Source organism: Triturus cristatus, chromosome 8 (assembly GCF_964204655.1).
Source record: "Triturus cristatus chromosome 8, aTriCri1.1, whole genome shotgun sequence".
NCBI lineage: Eukaryota > Metazoa > Chordata > Amphibia > Caudata > Salamandridae > Triturus > Triturus cristatus.
Genome location: NC_140591.1, coordinates 1,655,960,024 through 1,655,987,272, shown reverse-complemented (window position 1 = coordinate 1,655,987,272; position 27,249 = coordinate 1,655,960,024). Strand labels below are relative to the sequence as shown.

The 27,249-nt window shown below is 46.1% G+C and overlaps 1 protein-coding gene across 1 annotated transcript in view; it reads right to left on the bottom strand.

Moving 5' to 3' along the window:
• Positions 1 to 27,249, bottom strand: part of LOC146808497 (transient receptor potential cation channel subfamily M member 2-like) — a 1,333,691-nt gene that overhangs the window by 61,217 nt on the left and 1,245,225 nt on the right. The window contains exon 21 of the mRNA XM_085623962.1: positions 6,329 to 6,506. Coding sequence (XP_085480088.1) covers positions 6,329 to 6,506 — 178 coding nt within the window. The remainder of the gene's footprint in view (positions 1 to 6,328; positions 6,507 to 27,249) is intronic.

Genomic DNA, 27,249 nt, shown 5'->3' with positions numbered 1-27,249 from the left:
TTTTTCTCAGTTTAGGAGTCCTAAAGTTAGGACTCCTAACTATACTACTACTAAACTGAGAAAAATACTAATTTTAAGGCTTTCGGGAGTCACAGAAGGCATTTAGGAGTCCTAAAGTTAGGAGTCCTAACTTTAGGACTACTAAATTGAGAAAAATCCTTATTTTAAGACTTTCGGTATTCACAGAAGGTATTTAGGAGTCCTAAAGTTAGGAGTCCTAACTATACTACTACTAAACTGAGGAAAATCCTAATTTTAAGGCTTTCGGTATTCACAGAATGCATTTAGGAGTCCTAAAGTTAGGACTCCTAACTTCTGTGAATACCGAAATGAGTAAGTGCCTTCTGTGAATACCAAAATGAGTAAGTGCCTTCTGTGAATACCAAAATGGTAGTAAGTTTAGGATTTTGTCTTGAGTTAGTTCTGTGAATCGGGCCCTTAGTCTCTCTATTTCATTTGGAGCCTTTCTGTTCAATGCAGGGGCACTGCAGGCCATAATATTATCTCTACATTGCAGTGCAGGTTAGCTTCTGAAATTCTAGCTTATAAGGGGCTACATACACTGTTCATGCCAGGGAACATGGCATTCATTTGTATTCATTATGCATTCTGCTGTGGGCAGAGTGACTGCAGAGTGGGGCCCTCTTCATTGCAAATGCGTCTTATTGACTGAGGCATTGCCCGATTGAGCTCTTGACTGCCTATCTTTCTCCTGCTTAGTGTGGGTGCAGGGCTTATGCAGCTAACACATTTAACACATTTGTGTGGCAGAGTTGGGGTGGCACTAGCAGTGCTCTGTTCACATTTACCTTTGGCCATGGCAGCCTTCACAGTGCTGCTGGCGTTTCCTTGCATGTTGCTCCCATATTTTTGTGTTACTGGTGCAGTAATGCACCATTCATAGGCCCGGGCAGCTTTCCCGACGCTGCGAGCCTAGCGAGACATCGAGGAATTTGTTGCCTTACAGATAGACATCACTGGGCGGCACCTCGCAGAAGGTTGTCAGGAGTCTCTCGACCTGAGAAGCCGCAGGTCGTTCAGAGCAGGTACGGGTGCTTCTTTGTCATGAATAGTGCAGAGTGTTTTTTTGCGTGAGTAGCATCACTGTATTGCCAAGGCTGCATACTGTTATGTTATAGGCCCTAGGCCCACATGCTGCAGGAAGGAAAACACGGGCACATGATTATGGTACTGGGAACTAGCCACGACCATGTGCACTCGGGCTCTTTTATTTGCGGGGTCAACTGACTGGTGTCGCCCGTGTTGGATGGGTGAGGGTGTGTGTGTGTGGGCCAGCCCTCGGCGGAGTGGCTGGCAGAAACACTATACTGTGTCCTGCAGGACACAACATTCCTCCCAAATTTTATTAAAAAGAAAAACAAAAAACAAGAGTCCAACCAATGGGAAGGAATGGGAAAACAACTAATAATAACTGGAGTCTCACAGTTCAGAGATGTAGCTCGCAGTACATCGGTAGACAGGTGCAGCTGGGAGCACCCGGACATCTTGGCACATGTCCATACTTTAACCAGGCATATCTGGACACAAACACGGTGCTGATGAAGTCCGGACCTTTCAGCTTGGCGCCAGTTGAGTGATAGTCCACCTATGTGATGTTCGTCGGTCCAGCGTACTCTTGCTGTGAGGCAAATAGTGTCTTATTGTTCAAAAGAGGTGCATCAGGAGCGTAGGTGGAGTCCATTGTAAAGCACCGGATGATTATGTTGCTTTTTCCTTTGATGACAGTCTTGGCATTCTGTGACCTGTTGAATTCTCGATTGTATGGCCTGGCTGCTTCCTGGAATCCACTGGTAGGGCAAAGTAAAGTCCATCTCTCACGCTCAGATGAGTTGCCACAGGACTGCATATGGGCTCTGACTCGTCACTCGTGCAAACTGCAGGGGTGGATGTTTCCCGGTCAGAACATGCTCTCGCTACCAGGGTTAGGACGTGTGCCAGTTAAACAGATGGTCACTGTATCTTCAGATCGTCACTCTGTATGGCAATGGTGCAGGACTCGTCGTGGTACTTGATGCTCCAGGGATGGTAGTGATGCACATGATAAATGATGAAGTGGCTGCCATGAGCCGACTGTCCAACAGGTGGTGATGACTAGCAGTGATTAGAGGTGCCTGGCGAACCTTTGCCGTCATGATACTCGTCGTACACTTGGTGCAGCTCTTCTTGTTTGGCATGTGTGTAAACAAACAGGGATGCCCTTTCCTTTAAGCAGCCGGTGACAGGTGGCTGACTGTCACTGTGAAGAATTACGTCACTGCACCCCAGTGGCTGTCGTATCTTAGAAGGTGCATTCAGGTGATGGTGCGAGTACTCGTTCTGGTCCCCTTTTGTTGACTTTTACTGCGCACCTGTTGTTGTCTGCTTTCCTGGAAAAGGACTGTCACGTTCCTATATCTCTCCACTCCTTATCTTCTCTGAAATGTGGTGACAGGCCACGTAATGCATGTCACTTCTTGCTGCAGTGGCATCTTGCTGTAATAATGACCCTGACGCGAAATAAAATTGACAGAACATCCATTAATAATTATCAATCAGATTTGTAGAGTGCGGCTGCAACACTCATGAGGGTCTCGAGGCCTTGGGAGAATGAGCTGCCTGTTCTCCTGTTGGTTGATTATCCAAGCCTTGAGGTCCTTCCTGGACTGTTGCAGCAATGGTGAGGCTCGGAGGTGCCAGCAGAGGTTGTTTCAGGTCTTAGCTGCCAGGTGGGAGAAGGAGCGACCTCCGCTGTTGGTTCGATGGATGCAACGTGTGGGTGCTAGGAAGAGGGATTCGGAGCAGAGTTTCCTGGTAGGTTGGGGTAGGATGCGATCCATTTGAGGGCTGCTCCTCAGATTCCCATCTGGTGGAGTCTGTTTATCAGTGTGTGCTGTGATATATTGTCGAAGGCAGCTGAGAGGTTGAGGAGGATGAGGGCTGCTGTTTCTCCGTGGTCCAACAGCATTCTTGTGTTGTCAATGGCTGCGATTAGGGCTGTCTCTGTGCTGTGGTTAGCTCTAAAGCCTGATTGGGAGGGGTCCAGAAGGTTATGGTTCTCCAGATGTCTGGTGAGTTGGATGTTGATAACTTTTTCGTTGACCTTGGCTGAGAAAGAGAGCAGGGAGATAGGTCAGTAGTTCTTAGCTTCCTCTGGGTCTGTGGATGGCTTCTTCAGCAGTGGCTTCACATCGGCTGTTTCTATTTGTAGGGGAAGTGGGCAGTGGTCATAGAGGAGTTGAGGACCTTGGTGAGTTCTTTGCTGATGGGTTGAAAGTATGACATAGGCTGGAGTCTGCTGGGGCTCCTGAGTGGATGGATCACATAATGGACGCTGTTTCCTTCTTGGAGAGGATGTTCCATGAAGTGAGCTGGTGTGGATGTACATCCTTTGGTGTGATGTGGTTGACTCTGTTCTTGGGGTGTGGGGGGGGGGGGGTTCAGGTGCAAAGTCTTGGTAGATGGTGTTGATCTTGTTGTGAAAAAAGTCTGCAAGGGTATCAGATGGAGCCTGCAAGGGTGTGATGTTGGTTCCTGTTGCCAAGGGGTTGGTGATATCCTTGACTATGTTAAAAAGTTCCTTGCTGTTGTTGGAGTTGTCATTGATACAGGTGGCTAGGACAGCCTTTTTGGTGGTCTTCAGGAGGTGGTGGTATCGGTTGAGGGTGTCTCATCAATGGCTTATTCAGTCCACTCAAACTGATTTAGACACTAATAAAATCGAAGAAGTCAACAATGCACCCAGAGAAATGTTCTCTATTGTCAAATATCTGTTTACACCCTCTGCCTGTCAGCAGCTTTTCCACCCTTCGACTTCTTTTTGGGTGAACCTTGTGTCTTATATCCCAGGATAAAACTACTAACATTTGGTCTGATTTCACATAACAGTCAAATACAACTTGCCTTTTGCGGAAGCCTGTGCCGCCACCCCCTTAGGCGCTTCTTTTTCTCTATATCTACTCAGGCACGCCCTCGTGGCCATCACATCCTGCAAACTGGATTTATCTGCTGACCCGTGCCTGCCTACATATTAGGATTAGCAGTAGACACCATCTGCTGCGACTATGTCAGATGTTCAGCACTTCTCTCACGGCATTTGCAGAAGTGTGAAAACCAGCTCAATCCATCCCCCTTCTCAAGAAACCGTTATCTGATCCATCAGTCTTGGCTAATCAGCCACTCTCGCCTATGTGCAACGATTAGTCCGAATATCATTTCTAAAGTGGGAGAGTGCTCGTCCTCAGCTGTCTTGTTTGATGGACTGTTGTCGGTATGCAAAGATGGATCCTTTGTCAACTGTATGGCAGAATAGGCTCAGGTGTTTTGGGGGTTGGCTCTTATTGCATTTCGGTGTAGTTTGGAGCTAGATATTTGGGCTTTCCGAAGACCATGCATCATTGTCAATCACTTCCAGCCCTCTACTGTCGGAGTTGTTGTATAAAGCTCTAATAATGAATGCCTCCGGGGATCTACCACTGCAGGCCTGTCCTTCTCATATGGCATACCCAGTAGAAAGATGGTGGCTGTGTGGAGCTGTACTTCATTCACGGAGGAAAACCCATGTTTTGGCTTTCATGTCAGCTGACGTTTGTGCAGGGCGACTTCTGTGAGGTAGGGTTTACTACTGGGCGTTTTCGGCTTCTGTGCCCACGGCTCTGGTTGTTCCATCCGTTCAGCGTCCAGTCTGGCAGCAGCATTTTTCAAGAGAGATGAAGATCCGTTATCTTTAGAGGTGAGGCAGACATGGGTGCCAAGATGGTTAAGGCTCTGCATTACACACTGAGAGGGCTCTCCACTGGTGGCAGAAAGCGAGAGCTGCCACAGAAAAAACTCTGCTGCGAGGGAGACAACAAGAGCAAGCACTTGTACCTCAAAGGCCCAAGATACAAGGCAGACGGCACTCATTGCAAACCATCTCTCCGGATGGAAACAATGTTGCAAACTCTGTGAGTAGGGAATGATCTAACTTGCAAGCACCTCAGAACAGTATTGTGTCTCAGAGGACGCCGGGTCTCACCCATGTAATATCAATCCTGCTGAGTCCGCCATAGAAGTTACACAAGATAACGTGATAACAGCTATCAGTAGATCCCGGTGGGAAATGTGGGCAGAGCAGGCTGAGGAACACGTGATCCAGCTTGTTCTTATCTTGATGCTACGGATAATGTGGAATGCGCACAATACCCGCCTGTCGCGATGCATGTTAGTCAGCGTTGCACCAATCCCGAGGGTTAAGCTAATGGGGAATAATAATGTGGCCGTTGGTACTGGTGGGGGAAATGTGAGAAATAGGAAACTAATTCACATGTCCCCAAGTAGATGTTGGAAAATTCAAACCACCAGCCCTCAACCTGAGGACGTCGGTCATCTTTCACTTGTCGAAACTGTGTCACAGTGCCTCAGGAGGGATTGACTCAAATCCTTCTTAACTGACTGAACTCATGCTGCGACCTTCCACTCGCACCTCTTTCCTTCTAAAAAACAAGCCCCAAGTGGCGCTGTTCTGCACCCATCCGTTCTTCTTGTTTATTTTCAAAAGTTACATGCAGCCCCTTTTCCTATTCCTTTTCACTATGTTTATTTCTATGTAGATGGCACTCCGTTTATTTTCACCATATATCCAAGACTGGCACCCTGACAGACATTTTATCGATCATCTAGTGGCAGATGGCCACCAATTTCCTGAAGTTAAAGCCATCAAACAAAGAGATTCTACAAGACAGAAACAAAATGATTTGTAGATGCCACTAACCAAGCACAAGGAAAAGTGGTTTCCTGATGAGTCTAGAGTTATGTGTGCAGCAATGACTGGCACTTGATATCTTGCAATTTTCAGTCCTCTTCCTTAAGTATCTATTCAGTCAAACAGATCCTTCCCTTTGCCACAAAAACACTCAAATCCTTTACTCCCCATTCAAATTCAGTTTAATATGCATGAAGATATATTAACTGTGATATAGTTTATAATTTGAATACTTTGTTGATAGGTGGATACATGATATAACGAGAAGGTGCACAAGCAGAGATAAGAGTACTGGAGAACAGTGTATAGAGATTGAACAATATACAAAGGGAGCCCTGGAGTGAGAATAAGGGCAGTAATAAGGAGACAGAAGAAGAAGGGCAGCAATAGAGACAGGATAAAAACAGTGGGCAAGACACAGAGTTCATATGTGGGTCCATACCTAAGAAAGAAAACAGATCTGAAGAGCAACAAAGAGACAGAGTTATTGAAGTGAAAAAAAAAATGAAAAAGAACGCTAATCATGAACATATCTAAAGTAAAGTGGAGGAGAAGTAACAGAAGGAAGACTAAGCTGGCCTGACTCACCTGAACATTGCAATCAGCAGGTTTAAGAGCAGAATGCTGGCAAATAGCAGGAACAGACAGAGTAGAATAAACATAAGCCACTCTGGGAAGAGGGGTACTCCATCTACGGTTTCAGCACATTTTGGCTGACTTGCGACTGACCCATCAACTGTGCATGTGCTGCTATCAAAGTTTAATTCTAAAAAAAGAAAAGAAATATAGTCATGTGATAGTAATAAAGTCTGAGCCTTCAGAATTATCAGTCCTGCCTGTGGTATTAACCACTTTATTCTATACGAACAAGTTACTTACCTTCGGTAACGATGTATCTGTAAGAAACATTAGTTAGTTAGATTCCTCACCTTAGAATATATCCAGGCGTCAGGCTGGATTCGGAAAGGTTTATGTAGCAATACCCCTTGCGCATCGGTAGGCGTCGTCTGCGGCTCCGCGTCCGTCGTCGGCGTCGTGCGCCGGAATGACGTCGTCGGAGTACTTAGACGCCGCCCTCGCGCGCTGACGTCAGTTCTTATACATAGCTTTCCGCGCCAGGGACGCTGAGCCATGCAAGAGACTGACACTGGTGCCAAAAAATCTAGGTCCCTGAAAGGGAGAACCTTAACCCTAGATGTTGGTTCACAGAACAGGGAGGCTGGGTGGGTCGGTGAGGAATCTAACTAACTAATGTTTCTTACAGATACATCGTTACCGAAGGTAAGTAACTTGTTCATCTGAAAGAAACACGTTAGTTAGATTCCTCACCTTAGAATAGATACCCCAGCAATACCAACCCCGGAGGTGGGCCTGCGAACCAAGATCACACCAGAAAGTCCTGGAGAACAGAACGGCCAAAGTGGCCATCTCTCCGGACTTGGCTGTCCAGGCAATAGTGCTTGGCGAACGTGTGCAGTGAAGCCCACGTCGCCGCCTGACAGATGTCCTGCAAGGGGACTCCCCGTCCCAGGGCAGTTGTCGCCGCTGTGGCCCGGGTGGAATGGGCTCTCAGCCCAAAAGGAGGGACCTTTTTCGCCAAGGAATAGCAGAGTTTAATACACAACATGACCCATCGCGAGATGGTCCGCTTGTGCACAGCTTTACCCTTCTTAGTACCTACATATCCAACAAAAAGTTGGTTGTCCACCCGGAACTGTTTGGTGCGGTCCAAATAAAAGGACAGTGCACGTTTTGGGTCCAGACGGTGGAGCCTCTCTTCATCTTTTGAAGGATGCGGAGGCGGAAAGAAGGTGGGCTGCATGACAGATTGCCCGATGTGAAAGGGAGTCAAGACTTTAGGAAGAAAAGAAGGACGTGTCTGGAGGACAACCTTATCCGGATGAACCGAAAGGAAGGGATGCTTAGCTGACAGAGCCTGGAGCTCACTCACCCGCCTAGCGGAGGTGATAGCCACCAGGAAGGCAGTTTTCAGAGTCAGTAGACGAATGGGACAGTTGTGAAGGGGCTCAAAGGGAGCGCACATCAGAAAAGTGAGAACAAGGTTCAAGTCCCACTGAGGCATTACGAATGGAACAGGAGGGAACATATGAGTAATGCCCTCGAGAAAACGTGAAACAACAGGGGACTTGAAAAGAGAAGGCTGATCAGGAAGCCTTAAGAAAGCAGAGATTGCAGCAAGATAACCCTTCAAGGTGCCCAGAGCAGAGCCCTGATGGGAAGAAAGAGGATAACCTCAGAAAGAGGGGCAGAAAGGGGATCCTCAGCCTTTGCTGTGCACCATGCCACAAATTTGTTCCACCGGTAGGCGTATACCGTCTTTGTGGAGGGACGCCTGGCTGCCAGAATAACGTCACAGACTTCAGGAGGCAAGTCAAATGTCATCAACTGTCGGCGCTCAATCTCCACGCATGGAGGTGGAGGCTGGACAGGTTCGGGTGGAGGACCGTCCCCTGCTGCTGTGACAGAAGGTCCTCCTGAAGAGGCAGTCGTATCGGGGGATCGATGGACATACTGAGTAGTTCGGGATACCAGTACCTTCGTGCCCAATCCGGAGCCACCAAGATGACTTGGGCCCGGTCGCTCCTGATCTTCTTCAGCACTCTGGACAGAAGTGGTATAGGCGGAAAAACGTACAACAGACCGCAACTCCACTCGCGATGAAAAGCGTCTCCGAGCGAGTGCCGCCTTGGAAATTCCAAAGCGCAGAACTGCTGACATTGCGCGTTCTCTTCGGTGGCGAATAGATCTAACCAAGGCTCTCCCCACTGCAGAAAGAGACCTTGCGCCACGTCCGAGTTCAGACGCCATTCGTGATCCATCATGCACCGGCGGCTGAGTTCGTCTGCTCGGGTGTTCAGAGAGCCCGCCAGATGTTGAACCACCGGGGTGATGCCCTGATGTTCCAGCCATGTCCAGAGGCGCAGAGCCTCCTAACAAAGGGTCCACGACCCCACCCCGCCCTGTTTGTTGCAATACCACATGGCGGTGGTGTTGTCCGTAAACACCTGCACGACACTTCCCCAGACAGAGGGAAGGAAGGCTTTTAGTGCAAGTCGGATCCCCTCAGCTCCAATAGGTTGATATGGAGCCGAGTCTCCGCTGGAGACCAGAGTCCTCTGATCTCCGCCTCTCCCATATGGCCCCCCCATCCCAGGAGGGATGCATCCGTCACTACGACATGCTCCGGTTGGGGGAGGGAGAGGGATCTGCCGCTGACCCAATCGCGATTCGTGAGCCACCACTGCAGCTGGTTCGCAGTGCCCTCCGAGATCAAGACATGGTCGGCCAGGTTGCCTCGATGCTGGGCCCACTGAAACTTCAGGTCCCACTGCAGAGCCCGCATCCGCCACCTGGTGTGAGGTACCAACAGGATGCAGGAGGCCATCAGCGCCAGAAGCCGCAGCACCAACCTGACCGAAACCCAGGACAGAGGCCGGAAGATGGAAATCAGGGCCTGAATGTCCCGGACCCGTTGTTCCGGCGGATAGACCCGGAACTGCCCCAATGAAAAGGAGCCTCTGGGAGGGACTCAGGTGCGACTTCGGCACATTGATGGAGAACCCCAGCGAGTGCAGGAGGTCGGCCGTAGTCTGGAGGTGGGAGACGACTTGCTGGGGCGAGCCAACCATCAACAGCCAGTCGTCGAGATAGGGGAAGACTGGACCCCCTGATCAGCGCAGATGAGCTGCGACCACCGCCATCACTTTCGTGAACACCCGAGGGGCACTGGTGAGGCCGAAGGGGAGCACGGTGAACTGAAAGTGCTCCTGACCCACCGTGAACCGCAGGTAACGCCGGTGGGCCGGCAGGACGGGGATGTGGAAATAAGCGTCCTGCAAGTCCAACACTACCATCCAGTCTCCAGGGTCTAGGGCAGCCAGAACCTGAGCTAAAGTGAGCATCTTGAACCGGTCCTTCCGGAGGAAGGAGTTCACGCTCCTGAGGTCCAAGATCGGGCGTAGGCCCCCTTTGCCCTTCTTGGGAACCAGAAAGTAGTGGGAATAACAACCACGACCTACTTCTGGACCAGGAACGCGCTCGACGGCCTCTTTGGCCAAGAGGGCCGAAACTTCCTCTCGTAGAAGATGCAATTGATCCCCCGACATACGGTGGTTCAGCGGCGGCATGGCTGGAGGTGTCGTCTCGAAGGGGAGGGAGTAGCCCCTTCGGACGATTTGCAGCACCCACCTGTCCGACGTGATGGAGCGCCAGTGGCGCAGGTGATGGCGAACTCTGCCGCCCACTGGCGTTGAATGGGCCTGAAAGCTCGGACTAGGAGAGCTTTGAGGCGGATGCTGCCGAGGTGGATGTGGACTGACCGGCACGTTGACCTCAAGTACCGCCTCAGCGGAATCCACGTCCGCGACCGCGTGCAGGTTGGTTCTGCGGCCGGTGGCTGGGTGGACGTGAGGAGGAGCCCCTTCCTTGGCCACAAAAGGGACGAAAGGCGGAAGTTTGCGTCCGCGGGGCCGAAAGACCCAAGGACTTGGCCGTGGCCCGGGAGTCCTTGAACCGAGCCAGCGCACTGTCCGCCTTCTCACCAAAAAGGCGAGTGCCATCAAAGGGCATGTCCATGAGGGAACTCTGGACATCCCCTGAAAATGACGTGGACCTCATCCAGGCGTGACATCGAAGCGCCACAGTGGTGCAAATTGCCCGACCCAGCGAGTCCGTAGTGTCAAGTCCACACCGTATGGCGTGCCGTGCTGCATCTCGACCGTCAGCAAGTGCTTGAGTGAGTCGTGCCCGGGCCTCCACCGGGCACAAGGGCAGCACGTCCTCCACCGTATCCCACAGAGAGTGGGAATAACGGTTCAAAAGGCAAGCAGTATTTAAAGACCGCAGCCCCAAACTCAGGGACGAGAACAGTTTCTTGCCAAACTGTTCCAACCTCTTGGATTCCCGATCCGGAGGAGCGGACGGGAAGGAGGATTGGGAGGTTGAGGCCTGGATAGCCAGACTCTCGGGGTGGGGTGTTGGGAGAGGAAACTGGGGTTGCCCGGAGCAGGGCGGTGGCGCCGGGCAACGTTCTGGTCCACAGGAGGAACTGTGGAGGGCTTGGACCAAGTGCCCTGCAGAACGTCTATGAGGGCCTCATTAAACTGCAGCAGAGGCTCAGTGGAGCTTGCTGTCGGTTGAAGGACCTCTGTGAGGACGTTAGTCCTCATGGCCACAGCAGGCAACTCCAGCCCTAGGGCTTCGGCCGCCTTGCGCAGCATTACTGAGAAGGCTGCACCCTCCTCCGAGGCCACAGTCGGAAGAGAGATGAAACCAGTGTCCGGGGAGGTATCCAGACCGCTGGCATCCCCCAGTTCGTCTGCCCAGTCCTGTGAAAGTTGACCCTGGAGGGCCATAGGGTCCTCAGACCCCTCCCAGTCGCCCCCGTCATCCGATTCCTGATAAACAGGAGGAACGATCGGAGCTGGACGGTAGATGAAACGGTCATCCATCGACGTCGGGTGCGGCGCCGGACGGCGCCGTACCGGCGTCAGTTCCGGACAGGGGCTGAACCGGGGAACGGCGTCGTCCGGAGACGGCGCCGGAGGTGGAACCGGTGTCAGCGCTGGCGGAGGAGGCGTCGTGAGGTCGAACGGCGCCGACCGAGATCCAGGCCTGGATCCCTCGGGGACCTGCGGTGTCGGGGCCGGAGCCATCGACGGCGCCGGGGCTGGAGCCGCCAGCACGCGAGGTCCCCCAGTCGAACCTGCGGGGCCCGAAGGAGCGCCTACAGGCGTCGACGGCGGAGCCAGGCCCCTCATGGCCGAGAGGAAGGCACTGACCTCCGCCGGAGTTGCGTCAGTCTCAGGGACCGGCGGGTATGGGGACGGACGCGACTCCTGCGGCTCCGACGGAGCCGTGGGGGTGGGACCACCCTGACCCTCAGCCGAGTCGCGCGACCGGCGAGGGGAGTCCAAAGAGCGATGTCGTCTCTTGGACTTCTTGGAGTGCTTCGACTTACCGAAGACCCCGACGAGCGATGACAATGGCTGCAGCTCCGCGATCGGTCCTTGGACCTCCTCCTGGACCGAGAGCGGCGCGGAGCCGAGTACCGAAGCTCCAGAAGCTTACGGGACCGCTCCCGCCTAGCTTTCGACGTCAAGGCCTGGCAATCGAGGCACGACTCCGCATCATGGTCAACCATAAAGTCACCGGCGATGGTGATCCGTCACCGACATCAGGCGATGACAGGCGTCACAGGCCTTGAAACCAGCCATCCTACCGGCACCAGAGTCGAGTCGATAAACCAAAAGAAGTCAAAAAAGTTAGTCAAAAAATTACTATGGGTAAGCTCTTCCCGGATCGGCGCTTACTGGCGCGGAAAAAAGAAGAACTGTCGTCAGCGCGCGAGGGCGGCGTCTCAGTACTCCAACGACGTCATTCCGGCGCACAACGCTGACGACGGACGCGGAGCCGCAGACGACGCCTACCGACGCGCAAGGGGTATTGCTACAAAAATCTTTCCGGATCCAGCCTGATGCCTGGGGATATTCTAAGGTATGAAATCTTTCAGATATTTGTATACAACTTGAAACAATTTAATAGCAAGCAATTAGCAACAACATTGGCAAGGCTGTGAGGTTATCTCAAGACCTGTCAACAACAACAATCAGAACTGTACACTCTCACTGTCAGGATCTACAATCTCACAAAGCAGGGACAACCATATGAGGTATTTTCTCTCACAAATGCAGAATTGCAGTGACCCACATTTTGATACTTTCTGTAACCAACTCTATACAAAGCTGCTATACTCTTGTAAAAAATGTTGTGTTTGTATTTTTTAAACTGGCTCATTATACTTATGTTTTCTATTTACAAACATCATATAATACAACAAATGATTTATTCCATGCATTTGCTAGTTTAAGCAGTCAGAATACACACATCTATGGAGACTTTCTCCCAGCCCCTTGAGGCCCACCCCATCGTATTTCTGTGTGCCTACAACCGCCCTCACTCCATGGGAGGGGTTCCCTGTCTCTCCAGAATACCCAGGTCCCGCTCGGTCAGCTCAGTGTCAAGATGCTCCATCTCTTCTAAGTCCTACAGTTCCTGCTCTATCTAATTCAGGCCATAATTTTCCCCACACTTCCGAGAACTTCATAGATCAGCCCCTGCTAGTATAAGCCGCTCCTTCCACTTCCTATTGGGCCGCCCCTTCTAGTATACACAGATATGCCTGCTTCCATACACATGTCCATGCTGAGGTCCATTGTAATATAATAAATACTCTGCTCTACTAAAATCATGTACTGATTCCCTTGCCATATCAACCACCAAGTCACACCTCAGTCACTGATACAAATACTCAGCAGCAAACATAAATGTGAATATCAGCATGCATAGGTGTTGACAATCAGAGAGGGATGGAGTTTGAAGGATGAGATGTGGGCAGAAGTCGTCCATTATGGCCATCAATCCAGGGATCTGCACAGATGAGGTGACAAAAGTTATCCTTACGACGCAAAGACAAATCACCTACCTGTGGTAGAACTGCCTTTCATCTATAAATGTGTGTTATATTGCAGGTAAACTCTGGAAGAACTGAATCGTTTTGACCTTGTGTTAGCAGAAACATCTTCCTGCCAGAAGATAGTGTGTCATTTGGAAATCGCTGAATTCCCAAAGAGGAAATGTTTTTTTTTTTTTTAAAAGCAAGTACAGGGAAACAGCAGTTGACTCTCCGAGCCCATGCAAAGGGTAATACATAGAGGGTGGCAAGCAGAGATCTGCCGGGAGAGGAAGCAAGAAAAATAATGCGGTTCCGGGAGGAGGAGGGAGTCAGGAGGAGAAGGGAGGTGGGTATGGAGCCAACTGAGGTCGGCAGCGAACCTCTGCAAACCCAACCACCCTCTCCATGGGTGGGTTAAAAAATGTTGAAAGCGCTCCTCACACTCAGACTAACCCACATTGGACATGCTGTGAATGGTGGCAAAGAAGGGCCGGAAAACTGAGGGGAAAAACACGCAGCACAAATGGACAGAGGTTACAATGGCAAGGAAGGAATAGAAAGGTAACGAGGATGCAGAAACATACACGTGTTTTTCTTAAGACTCCCCACTTCTGTCCCACCCCATCCCTCAAAGTCTAATATATATATATTCACTGAAAAAACCATAGGTTTCAGGGGCGTTATAGTTAGCTGGACTTTTCACTCGTACAAAACCATTAAAATTCCCCCGTTATAGTTAGTTCAGCTAACTATAACTCGCGCGCCCGCAATGCACTGCTGATGACGTCACATATTACATCACTCATGACACGGTCAGTGACATCACTGATGACATCTCAAATGACATCACTGATGACATCATCCAGTGAATGTGTCTTTTTCTGAAAATTATATATGTTTTATATATGTATCTTTCAAGGTCTATGGAAGAATACATGGGTATATAAGTGTCTAAATGGATGATTTGTTTTTGAAAAATTGATTGTATAACTGACTGATTAAGTGTATCTTAGTGAATACATGGCTTAGTGAGTAATGTTTAAATATGTAAACATCTGTAACAGTCTCTCACTTTGTGTATAAGTGGCTGCATGGGTTGGTGAGTAGCTACATGAGTGTCTATATAGGTTATTAGTTGGTTTTTTGAGTATCAGTATGAGTGTCTGAGTGTCTGTATGGTTCGGTGGGGGTATTACGTAGTGCATAGGTGCATGAATGAGTGACTCACTGTTTGTATGTGTTGAAGACAGCATGTGTGCAGGACTGTATGGGTGGATGAGTGTGTGCATGGGTGTGTTAGTGAGTGAATGACTGTCTCAATAGTGTCTTTATGAGTAACTACATATGTTTTAAACTAGTATATGTGACTATTGGTGTATATAAGTGAGTATACGTAAGAGTGAGAGATTGAAAGAGTTCCTGTATGAATAAGTATGTGTTTCTATAAGTGATTGTTTAAAAGACTAAGTATGTGTAAGTTTCTGTAGAAGTAAGTGTGGTGGTGTGTGTATTTTATGCAAGTAAATGGATGTTTGATTCTTTATTAGCATGCGTGACTATGTGTGTGAGTAACTCTATGGATGAGTTGCATTGTGTAACAGGATGTATAGGTACATATGATGAGTGAGTACATGTATGAGTGACTGTATAGGACTGTTGGTGAATGAGTGAATGTGTATGTGGATCTTAGAATTACTGAATAGGTTGTTGTAACTGGTATTGGTATGTCCATTGTTTTGATGTCACTGACCATGTCATGAGTGATGTAATATGTGACGTCATCAGCAGTGCATTGCGGGCGCGCAAGTTATAGTTAGCTGAACTAACTATAACAGGGGAATTTCAATGGTTTTGCACGAGTGAAAAGTCCAGCTAACTATAACGCTCCTGAAACCTATGGTTTTTTCAGTGAATTTCTAAGGTTTTTTAAATGCTAATTTCTAACTATGCCTACAGAGGCAGAACATGTGAAGAAAGAAGAAAAAACGCATAGAAAGAAAAAAAAGAAATGCAGAAAGAAGCAACAGAAGTCCTCAAAGACGAAGAAAAGTGCAGGAAGAACAAACAGAAGAGCAGAAAGAAACCTTGTTTCAAAATCATCCTGTAACCTCAACTTTTTCAGACGGATACTGGTGGTAACTGAGTCCGACTAACCAGTCCTAGAGCCAGTGCTATGTTAAAAGGCACTCAGAATACAGTGAAAACACTTACATACACTAGGGAACACTATGCGTTGGGGTCCCCCTGTGATTAGCATGACCTCCTCTGTAAGCCCCTAGTATATAATAGGCCAGGGGATTAAAACTACCTCTTAAAACGCGCCACAGGGCATGTTTGCACACGTCACCTCAGGCCCCGTCCCCTCCCTTCTCCACTGTGTAAACACGCCCCGAGGCCGTTTTAAGTTGGGAGATTAAGTCCACTTGAATCCTGAGGGTCCCTAGGGTCCAACTAGACCACTAGGTACCTCCAGTAAGCGCCACAGAGCTGCGTTGCAGAGAGATGTAAAAAGGGGCACGGCCTAGACCACCTCTCTGCAACGCAGCGCAGTGGCGCTTACTGGAAGCACCTGGTGGGATAGTTGGCCCCCAGGGTCCCTCAGGATTGAAGGGGAATTATTTTCCCAACTTAAAATGCGCCACAGGGCTTGTTTGCACACGTTAACTCAGGCCCCGTCCCCTCCCTTCACCACTGTGTAAACACGCCCTGTGGCCGTTTTTAGTTGGGAGATTAAGTTCATTTGAATCCTGAGGGTCCCTAGGGTCCAACTAGCCCACTAGGTACCTCCAGTAAGTGCCACAGAGCTGCGTTGCAGAGAGGTGTAAAAAGTGGCACAGCATGGACCACCTCTGTGCAACGCAGCTCAGTGGCGCTTACTGGAGGCACCTGGTGGGCTAGTTAGCCCCCAGGGGCCCTCAAGATTGAAGGGGAATTATTTCCCCAACTTAAAACGAGCCATAGGGCATGTTTGCACGCGTCTCCTCAGGCCCCGTCCCCTCCCTTCCCCAATGTGTAAACACGCCCTGTGGCCGTTTTTAAGTCGGGAGATCAAGTCCCCTTGAATCCTGAGGGTCCCTAGGGGCAAATAGCCCACTAGGTACGTCCAGTAAGCGCCATTGCAGAGAGGTGTAAAAAGGGGCACGACCTGCACCACCTCTCTGCAACGCAGAGCAGTGGTGCTTACTGGAAGCACCTGGTGGGCTAATTAGCCCCCAGGGTCCCTCAAGATTGAAAGGGAATTATCGTGCTCTCAGGACTATGTTCTATAAACCACTACATCCACCTACCCTTTTCACAGGCATTACATTTTTCGATGGGGGGTGGAGGGTCAGGGGGTGTTTCTGCCAAGTGAGCCCAGAGTCACAAACGTCCTCTTCTTCCTGAATAAAAGTGAGATTATGCTGCATACTTGTTCATATTTTAAGTAGTTCGCACAGACACACATTTTAAAAACAATAAAGCTCCTAATACCCACCTTCTCCGAACAGTTAGCTTGCTGCCCCATCCACCTCCTCCCTATCCTCTGTTGTCTGAATCCATGGACTAGCCTCCTCCCTCCTGCCATGCATGGTTTGATGTGCTGCCACTGCCCTCCATTTAGCATGATGTACCAGTCCACTCCTCCTGCCCTCCATTGCCCAATTCTATGGCCCATCATTGACCTCCTGCTTAGCCTCTGTGCTTAGATTGCTGCCCCTATTCTCCTTCCCCCTGCCCTCTGATGTCTTTGTGCATGCCCCTGCTCCATCCTTTTTGCCCACCATGTTCCATGAACCTGCCACTCCTATCTACTCTGAGTGTTCTGTTGAGCTGCCACTCCCCTCCCACATGCCTAGCATTGTCAGATGACTGTAACCTGTCCCTGCCACCTCCACCCTGCCTGTCCACATGCCATGCCCCTATCCCCTTCCTCCTGTCCTCCATGGTCCATTTTACTGCCACACCCTTCTGCCCTCCTTGGTCTGTTGTGCTGCAACTGCTCCTCCTGCCTGCCCCGCGCGGTCTGTTGTGTGTGTTTTAAGTGTTACCACTTTATTCCAATCAAGATGGCTTCAGGTGTGCCATACTTTTGTCATAAGTAAGACCAGGTGCGGATCGTCCATTGGGGCGTAGCCCCGCCCGCACCCGCAGCTCCCTCGGTGTCTCTGAACTTAGTTTACTTAAGTTCAGAGACGCCGAGGGTGGGGAGAACTAACTGACAATGCATGTCAGTCAGCATGACGTCGGACCGTGGGCGGTCCGGCGTCATGTTGACTGACAAGCATTGTCACCATAACGTGCGCGAGCGTAATCCTGATTGGTGGTTACAGGTCAGTGAACATTCGAATCGGTCGAAATCAGGAAGTGTCGGCCTCCATTTTGTGTGTGACAGTGAAAAAAAAAAGGTGGAGAACGTTAAAAGGGGGCAGGGTAGAGAGTTCCTGACCCCCTAGCCTTTGTCAGGGTGTCCCTGAAGGACCCCGAAGGGTGAAAAAAACATTTTATTTTATTTTCAAAAAATTGCGGGGTGCGCGCACTGTGCGTGCACGGCGGCAAAAAATTCGTAAAAAAAATAGAATTAAAAATCATGTGTAAGTGTTTAGATGTTGGTTGGCTCTAAAAAGAGCCGTTGTGTTCATTGAGTGTTTTTTGGTACCTATAAGTAAGTACCGATGCAGAGTCTTTAGTTCAAGAGGAAGACTCTGTTCCCTTCATCTGTGAAATGTACACCGTCTCCTCTATAAATGCCTTGCCACTCCTCTCACTATTTCTTCTTATTTCCTGGCAAAAGGAGCTGAACAGGTATCAATTTTACTAGAAAATGGCAGAACAGCAGTCTACTTCAGGGAGTGAGGAGGAGATCTGGATGCACTCAGAAGCATTGGTTCATAGTAGTTTATGTTCCAGAATCTTTAAACACCACACCCACTCCCCTCACTATTTCTTCTTATTTCCTGGGACAAGGAGCTGAACAGGTATCAATTTTACTTGAAAATGGCAGAACAGCAGTCTACTTCAGGGAGTGAGGAGGAGACCTGGATGCACTCAGAAGGTGTATTTCAGTAGAATGGTAATATAAAAAGAAAGATAGTAGTAAAATGGAGGCTTAAATACTTTTTTTTTAATAAAAAGAACTCATTGGCTGTTTCACACCATTCTACACTAAAAACTAGGCTGTATGTTTACATTTTTAAAAGCATGTTTTGTATTGGTTCAGAAAAATGTGTTCCCACAGAAGATTACTTTGGATTTGCTGTTAGGTTTCAAAAGTCAAGCACTCTTGCTCTTAGGATTAGAAACATTGTGTGCTGAACTTCTAACCTCTCTGCTCACACCAGTGTTCTATGACCTGTTGCTATACTAGCAGGCAGAAGTCATGTTGGGGGTAGGAATCATTTGGAAAAGGGTTGAAATGTGCAACCAATAGAAATGTGTGTTTCCATTTGAAAAAATGTGGGAAGCAACGTGATTTGAAGTTAACATGTATATGTGTGAAAAAAGAGAGGGAAAGTTTGTCATTTACTGGTTCTGGTGAGAGGTGTACAGCTCAGAGATTCTGGCTCTGATAATCTGCTGTGTGAGTGCCACATTTCTTTCTCAACTAACTACTTTTAAAGGTGAGTTATGAATTTGAGAGGTGATGTATGTGGAGCATTTTGATATAAATAATAGAAATTTGTTTCTTCTTTTAAAGTTATGTTTTACATTTTATGTTTTGGAAGATATTTAACTGCCTTGAACTTGTAAGATATTATGGAGTATGTCTTCACCATAAGTTAAGGTGTACTGGTATCACCCAGGACTACTGTTTTGTGCCTAGAATCACACCATGAGTCTCTCTGCACACAGGAATTGTTGTCAGAGATTTAATTTGTGTTGCTCTTGTTCTGTAAGAGTTGCACTCGCAAGAAAGGGGCAGCTTGTTTTCTTGAACTGTGATGGTTAGCATTCAGCACAAATCAATATCTCACAAATGAGAGGCAAATGCTAACACATTTGAAATCAACAGGGTAGATTTTCCTTCCACTCCTGCAATGGGTGAGGTAGTTCCTACATGTTCAAAACTCCAATTAACCCTTACCACACATGTACTCTTACATACATCTCTGCAGTCTTCATGCAGTTGTGCAAGCGTCCATACAGATCACTCTTGCACCTGACAATAATCAGTCTCCAGAAACACACTCTTAGCACACAGGCAGCTGCTTGTCCTGCACTCCCATGCTTACTATTCAGCACTGTGTGGTATTTCAGATAGCAGTGTGTAACGCTAACACATTCAACGTCACCAAGGCTCATTTCCTTTGCTCTAGTCTAATCACTCACCCAGGTTCCACATGCTCATGGTCTCAAGTAGCTGTTAGGACATGTGCTCTTTTCTGCCTCTCTAAACTATAAGGAAAATGTGTCAGGCTGTTACAGTAATTATCACTTGCTCTACCACAGTTGTAAATGTGCTTTAAAATTGCCAATCAAATATCGTTTTCTGCCTAGAATCACACCATGAGTCTGTCTGTACACAGGAATTGTTGTCAAAAATTTAATTTGTGTTGCTCTTGTTCTGTAAGATTTGCACTCGCAGGAAAGGGGCAGCTTGTTTTCTTGAACAGTGATAGTTAGCATTCAGCACAAATCACTATCTCATAAATGAGAGGCAAATGCTAACAGATTTGAAATCAACATGGTAGATTTTCCTCCTACTCCTGCAATGGGTGAGGTAGTTCCTACATGTTCAAAACTCCAATTAACCCTTACCACACATGTACTCTTACATACATCTCTGCAGTCTTCATGCAGTTGTGCAAGCGTCCATGCAGATCTCTCTTGCACCTGACAATACACAGTCTCCAGAAACACACTCTTAGCACACAGGCAGCTGCTTGTCCTGCACTCCCATGCTTACTACTCAGCACTGTGTGGTATTTCAGATAGCAGTAAGTAACGCTAACACATTCAATGTCACCAAGGCTCATTTCCTTTGCTCTAGTCGAATCACTCACCCAGGTTCCACATGCTCATGGTCTCAAGTAGCTGTTAGGACATGTGCTCTTTCCTGCCTCTCTAAACTATAAGGAAAATGTGTCAGGCTGTTACAGTAATTATAACTTGCTCTACCACAGTTGTAAATGTGCTTTGAAATTGCCAATCAAATATCGTTTTCTGCCTAGAATCACACCATGAGTCTGTCTGCACACAGGAATTGTTGTCAGAGATTTAATTTGTGTTGCTCTTGTTCTGTAAGACTTGCACTCGCAGGAAAGGGGCAGCTTGTTTTCTTCAACTGTGATGGTTAGCATTCAGCACAAATCACTGTCTCACAAATGAGAGGCAAATGCTAACACATTTCAAATCAACATGGTAGATTTTCCTTCCACTCCTGCAATGGGTGAGGTAGTTCCTACATGTTCAAAACTACAATTAACCCTTACCACACATGTACTCTTACATACATCTCTGGAGTCTTCATGCAGTTGTGCAAGCGTCCATGCAGATCTCTCTTGCACCTGACAATACACAGTCTCCAGAAACACACTCTTAGCACACAGTCAGCTGCTTGTCCTGCACTACCATGCTTACTATTCAGCATTGTGTGGTATTTCAGATAGCAGTGTGTAACGCTAACACATTCAACGTCACCAAGGCTCATTTCCTTTGCTCTAGTCTAATCACTCACCCAGGTTCCACATGCTCATGGTCTCAAGTAGCTGTTAGGACATGTGCTCTTTTCTGCCTCTCTAAACTATAAGGAAAATGTGTCAGGCTGTTACAGTAATTATCACTTGCTCTACCACAGTTGTAAATGTGCTTTGAAATTGCCAATCAAATATCGTTTTCTGCCTAGAATCACACCATGAGTCTGTCTGCACACAGGAATTGTTGTCAGAGATTTAATTCGTGTTGCTCTTGTTCTGTAAGACTTGCACTCGCTGGAAAGGGGCAGCTTGTTTTCTTCAACTGTGATGGTTAGCATTCAGCACAAATCACTATCTCACAAATGAGAGGCAAATGCTAACACATTTCAAATCAACATGGTAGATTTTCCTTCCACTCCTGCAATGGGTGAGGTAGTTCCTACATGTTCAAAACTCCAATTAACCCTTACCACACATGTACTCTTACATACATCTCTGCAGTCTTCATGCAGTTGTGCAAGCATCCATGCAGATCTCTCGTGCACCTGACAATACACAGTGTCCAGAAACACACTCTTAGCACACAGGCAGCTGCTTCTCCTGCACTCCCATGCTTACTATTCAGCACTGTGTGGTATTTCAGATAGCAGTGTGTAACGCTAACACATTCAACGTCACCAAGGCTCATTTCCTTTGCTCTAGTCTAATCACTCACCCAGGTTCCACATGCTCATGGTCTCAAGTAGCTGTTAGGACATGTGCTCTTTCCTGCCTCTCTAAACTATAAGGAAAATGTGTCAGGCTGTTACAGTAATTATCACTTGCTCTACCACAGTTGTAAATGTGCTTTGAAATTGCCAATCAAATATTGTTTTCTGCCTAGAATCACACCATGAGTCTGTCTGCACACAGGAATTGTTGTCAGAGATTTAATTTGTGTTGCTCTTGTTCTGTAAGACTTGCATTCGCAGGAAAGGGGCAGCTTGTTTTCTTCAACTGTGATGGTTAGCATTCAGCACAAATCACTATCTCACAACTGAGAGGCAAATGCTAACACATTTGAAATCAACATGGTAGATTTTCCTTCCACTCCTGCAATGGGTGAGGTAGTTCCTACATGTTCAAAACTCCAATTAACCCTTACCACACATGTACTCTTGCATACATCTCTGCAGTCTTCATGCAGTTGTGCAAGCGTCCATGCAGATCTCTCTTGCACCTGACAATACACAGTCTCCAGAAACACACTCTTGGCACACAGACAGCTACTTGTCCTGCACTCCCATGCTTACTATTCAGCACTGTGTGGTATTTCAGAGAGCAGTGTGTAACGCTAACACATTCAACGTCACCAAGGCTCATTTCCTTTGCTCTAGTCTAATCACTCACCCAGGTTCCACATGCTCATGGTCTCAAGTAGCTGTTAGGACATGTGCTCTTTTCTGCCTCTCTAAACTATAAGGAAAATGTGTCAGGCTGTTACAGTAATTAGCACTTGCTCTACCACAGTTGTAAATGTGCTTTGAAATTGCCAATCAAATATCGTTTTCTGCCTAGAATCACACCATGAGTCTGTCTGCACACAGGAATTGTTGTCAGAGATTTAATTCGTGTTGCTCTTGTTCTGTAAGACTTGCACTCGCAGGAAAGGGGTAGCTTGTTTTCTTCAACTGTGATGGTTAGCATTCAGCACAAATCACTATCTCACAAATGAGAGGCAAATGCTAACACATTTGAAATCAACATGGTAGATTTTCCTTCCACTCCTGCAATGGGTGAGGTAGTTCCTACATGTTCAAAACTCCAATTAACCCTTACCACACATGTACTCTTGCATACATCTCTGCAGTCTTCATGCAGTTGTGCAAGCATCCATGCAGATCTCTCTTGCACCTGACAATACACAGTCTCCAGAAACACACTCTTAGCACACGGGCAGCTGCTTGTCCTGCACTCCCATGCTTACTATTCAGCACTGTGTGGTATTTCAGATAGCAGTGTGTAACGCTAACACATTCAATGTCACCAAGGCTCATTTCCTTTGCTCTAGTCTAATCACTCACCCAGGTTCCACATGCTCATGGTCTCAAGTAGCTGATAGGACATGTGCTCTTTTCTGCCTCTCTAAACTATAAGGAAAATGTGTCAGGCTGTTACAGTAATTATCACTTGCTCCACCACAGTTGTAAATGTGCTTTGAAATTGCCAATCAAATATCGTTTTCTGCCTAGAATCACACCATGAGTCTGTCTGCACACAGGAATTGTTGTAAGAGATTTAATTTGTGTTGCTCTTGTTCTGTAAGACTTGCACTCGCAGGAAAGGGGCAGCTTGTTTTCTTCAACTGTGATGGTTAGCATTCAGCACAAATAACTATCTCACAAATGAGAGGCAAATGCTAACACATTTCAAATCAACATGGTAGATTTTACTTCCACTCCTGCAATGGGTGAGGTAGTTCCTATATGTTCAAAACTCCAATTAACCCTTACCACACATGTACTCTTACATACATCTCTGGAGTCTTCATGCAGTTGTGCAAGCGTCCATGCAGATCTCTCTTGCACCTGACAATACACAGTCTCCAGAAACACACTCTTAGCACACAGTCAGCTGCTTGTCATACACTCCCATGCTTACTATTCAGCACTGTGTGGTATTTCAGATAGCAGTGTGTAACGCTAACATATTCAACGTCACCAAGGCTCATTTCCTTTGCTCTAGTCTAATCACTCACCCAGGTTCCACATGCTCATGGTCTCAAGTAGCTGTTAGGACATGTGCTCTTTTCTGCCTCTCTAAACTATAAGGAAAATGTGTCAGGCTGTTACAGTAATTATCACTTGCTCTACCACAGTTGTAAATGTGCTTTGAAATTGCCAATCAAATATCGCTTTCTGCCTAGAATCACACCATGAGTCTGTGTGCACACAGGAATTGTTGTCAGAGATTTAATTCGTGTTGCTCTTGTTCTGTAAGACTTGCACTCGCAGGAAAGGGGCAGCTTGTTTTCTTCAACTGTGATGGTTAGCATTCAGCACAAATCACTATCTCACAAATGAGAGGCAAATGCTAACACATTTGAAATCAACATGGTAGATTTTCCTTCCACTCCTGCAATGGGTGAGGTAGTTCCTACATGTTCAAAACTCCAATTAACCCTTACCACACATGTACTCTTACATACATCTCTGCAGTCTTCATGCAGTTGTGCAAGCATCCATGCAGATCTCTTGTGCACCTGACAATACACAGTGTCCAGAAACACACTCTTAGCGCACAGGCAGCTGCTTCTCCTGCACTCCCATGCTTACTATTCAGCACTGTGTGGTATTTCAGATAGCAGTGTGTAACGCTAACACATTCAACGTCACCAAGGCTCATTTCCTTTGCTCTAGTCTAATCACTCACCCAGGTTTCACATGCTCATGGTCTCAAGTAGCTGCTAGGACATGTGCTCTTTTCTGCCTCTCTAAACTATAAGGAAAATGTGTCAGGCTGTTACAGTAATTATCACTTGCTCTACCACAGTAGTAAATGTGCTTTGAAATTGCCAATCAAATATCGTTTTCTGCCTAGAATCACACCATGAGTCTGTGTGCACACAGGAATTGTTTTCAGAGGTTTAATTCGTGTTTCTCCTATTGTGTAAGACTTGCACTCATAGGAAAGGGGCAGCTCATATGATAGGATTTGAAAAGTTCAAAAAAAATATAGTAATGTATTTAAATTACATAAAGGTATTTTTTTTTTAGTTTCTTTTAGGTATTGCTGAACAACACTGAAATAAATTAAACATGACTATAAAATCAAGAAAGAGAAAAGACCAGCAAAAACATCTATATTTGAAGAGAACTGGACAACACAAATTAGTTGAAGAACCTCATGTTGGAAAAAAGAAAAAGTCTTCTGGTAAGCAGACTAAGGATTTTTTTTTAAATATCCTCAAACATAGAAAAAAATGTAAAAAATATATCCACTGCAAATAGGGTTTCAAGTAGAAAACAACAAGACAATAGAAAGAAAATACTAAATGCTAATGTACAATCAGAACCAAGAAAGAATGACTTAAAAAGAAAAACAGAATTTTAAAACATTCGTAGAAAAATGTTTCAGAGAAGAGTGATGTTCAATTTGCTAAAGGATGTGAAAAAATATAGGAAGAAAGCAAAATTTTATAAGAAAAAGAAACATATTGAATCAATTGTTGCAAAGGCTTTGGAATTAAAAAGAAAACTATTCATTTTAATTTTGAACAGGATCCGTACATTAGATAAAATAGTCAATGTAATGAAGTCAAAAAGCAAAAGGAAAAGAGCAGTGAAAAAAAAATAACTTTTGTAAAGTGTTCTTAGGAGAATGGAAGCATAGTTCAAGTACTGAACCATTTTTTAATGAATAGAGTTATCTTCAAAGTAATAGTTTGCTGCATGCAGTTGACACCAGTGGTCGAGCTTATGAAGTTAAAGATGGTTGTGTAATGGAAAAGGAGAAAATGGTTCCAAGAAATGAGGAAGAAGTGTTAGCTGATGAGGTTATGGGGAAACGTCCTAAAGCCCCAGTGTACACTTGGAATTGTAGTAGTATTTGTACTGTACGACAAGAATCTATTGATAAATTACGTTACTTTCTAAGAGAATATAGTACAAAAAAGTGTTAAATAGAAGATTAAGGTGCTTCAAAGACTAGATCCATGCAGAGTGAGAAAGAATACTGGTTTGCAAGGACATTCTCTGGCTTGTCTTTCTAGGAAAGTTTGCCAAAGTGTTTTTCACGATTTTAGGATGCTGGCAGTACATCATACTGAAATGAGAAAATTTGTGAGAAGATTGTATTTTGCTAAAAGTCCAGCACTAAAGTTAAATGAGTTGAATAGTGCTCTGTTCCGTGGATCTGTATCAGATGTAGAGAAGGTTACTGATGATGTTCAGTTTTGTTACTTTGGTCCATAGCAAGAAAGTGCAGGAATTGACACAGTTATTGAGGAAAATGTGGAAGAGAATGTAGAACTCACTGTTAGTAAAAAGTTTGAAGATCAAATGACAAAATTTACTATCATCTCTAATGAAAGGCCAAATATTACTTGTATTTGTTGCCGGAGAAGCCATTATAAAACTCAAACAAGGAATGTTGATCTCTATAAAAAAAGTGAAAAAGAAAATAATTATGAGTGGAAGGATTTTGCTACATATTTATTTCTGGAAAATTGTTTTGATTTGGGTGAAGAACAGCGTATTTGTAAATACTGTTATAACAAGTTAGAAGAAAATAAAATGCCAGCTAGAGCTGTACATAATAATTTAGAATTGGTTTATATTCCTCCAGAACTTTGTAATTTAAATACGTATGAGTCTATACTCATTCAATGTGTCCATCCGTTTCAGACTATAGTTCGCATGGAGCCCAAAACAGGTAAATTACCTCCTTTAGATTTACAAAGAGGTTTAAAAGGAAGAGTTGGCTATTTGCCATTAGATTTGAAAACAAATATTGAAACAATTGATGCAGATAGTATGGAAACTGAACCATTAGTTATTCTGGTTAATGGTGTACCTACAAAGAATAAGAAAATTTGGCAGGAGCTAGTAGATGTACGAAAAGTACAAAGAGCAAATATAAATTTGAAAATAAATAATAAATGGTATGAAGCAATTTATATGGATGAAGATGAGGAAGTTTTACTAGCAGACACAGGAATACCAACTGGGCAAATTGAAAAAGTGGATAAGTCAAAAGAAGAAGAAATTTATGAACATTTCAGCATACATCCTCTTCATTCTAAAGAAGTTATGGGAAACACTATTGATCTGTTTCAGATGAAAAAAGCAAAAGGAACTCCCGTGAGTGTATGTGAGGAGAGCTTGGAAGCTCGTTGTTTTCCCCAGCTGTTTCCTAGAGGAAAAGGTGAACGATATGATGAACGTCCAGTACAGATTCCTGCTTCTGAGTATCGGACTACAAGATTATATGCAGAAGATCCAAGATTTCGTCAAAGTATTCCTTATTTGTTCCATCTTTTATTTGAAAGTTACTTGTCTGCACTATCTTATGCAGTAAATCACATTTTAAAAACTGGAGTACATCTACATAATATGTCTGCAAAGGATTTTATGAACAAAGTGCAACAGCGAGATGATCATTTGGAATCTCAATTGATTAATCTGATGGCACGTCAGTGTGGGACTAATGAAAATTGGTACCGACGCCATGGAGAATTGAAATGTATGTTACGGAATTTAGGAACTCCTACATGGTTCCTTACCCTAAGCTGTGCTGAGTACGCTTGGGATGATTTACTGGATTTTCTTCGAGAGGCAAATTCAAATATTGAAAACATCCAATACAAGACAGCAGGAGAATTGTGCTCATTGGATCCGGTTAATGTTTGCAGATATTTCAATCATAGATTTCAGGCTATGATG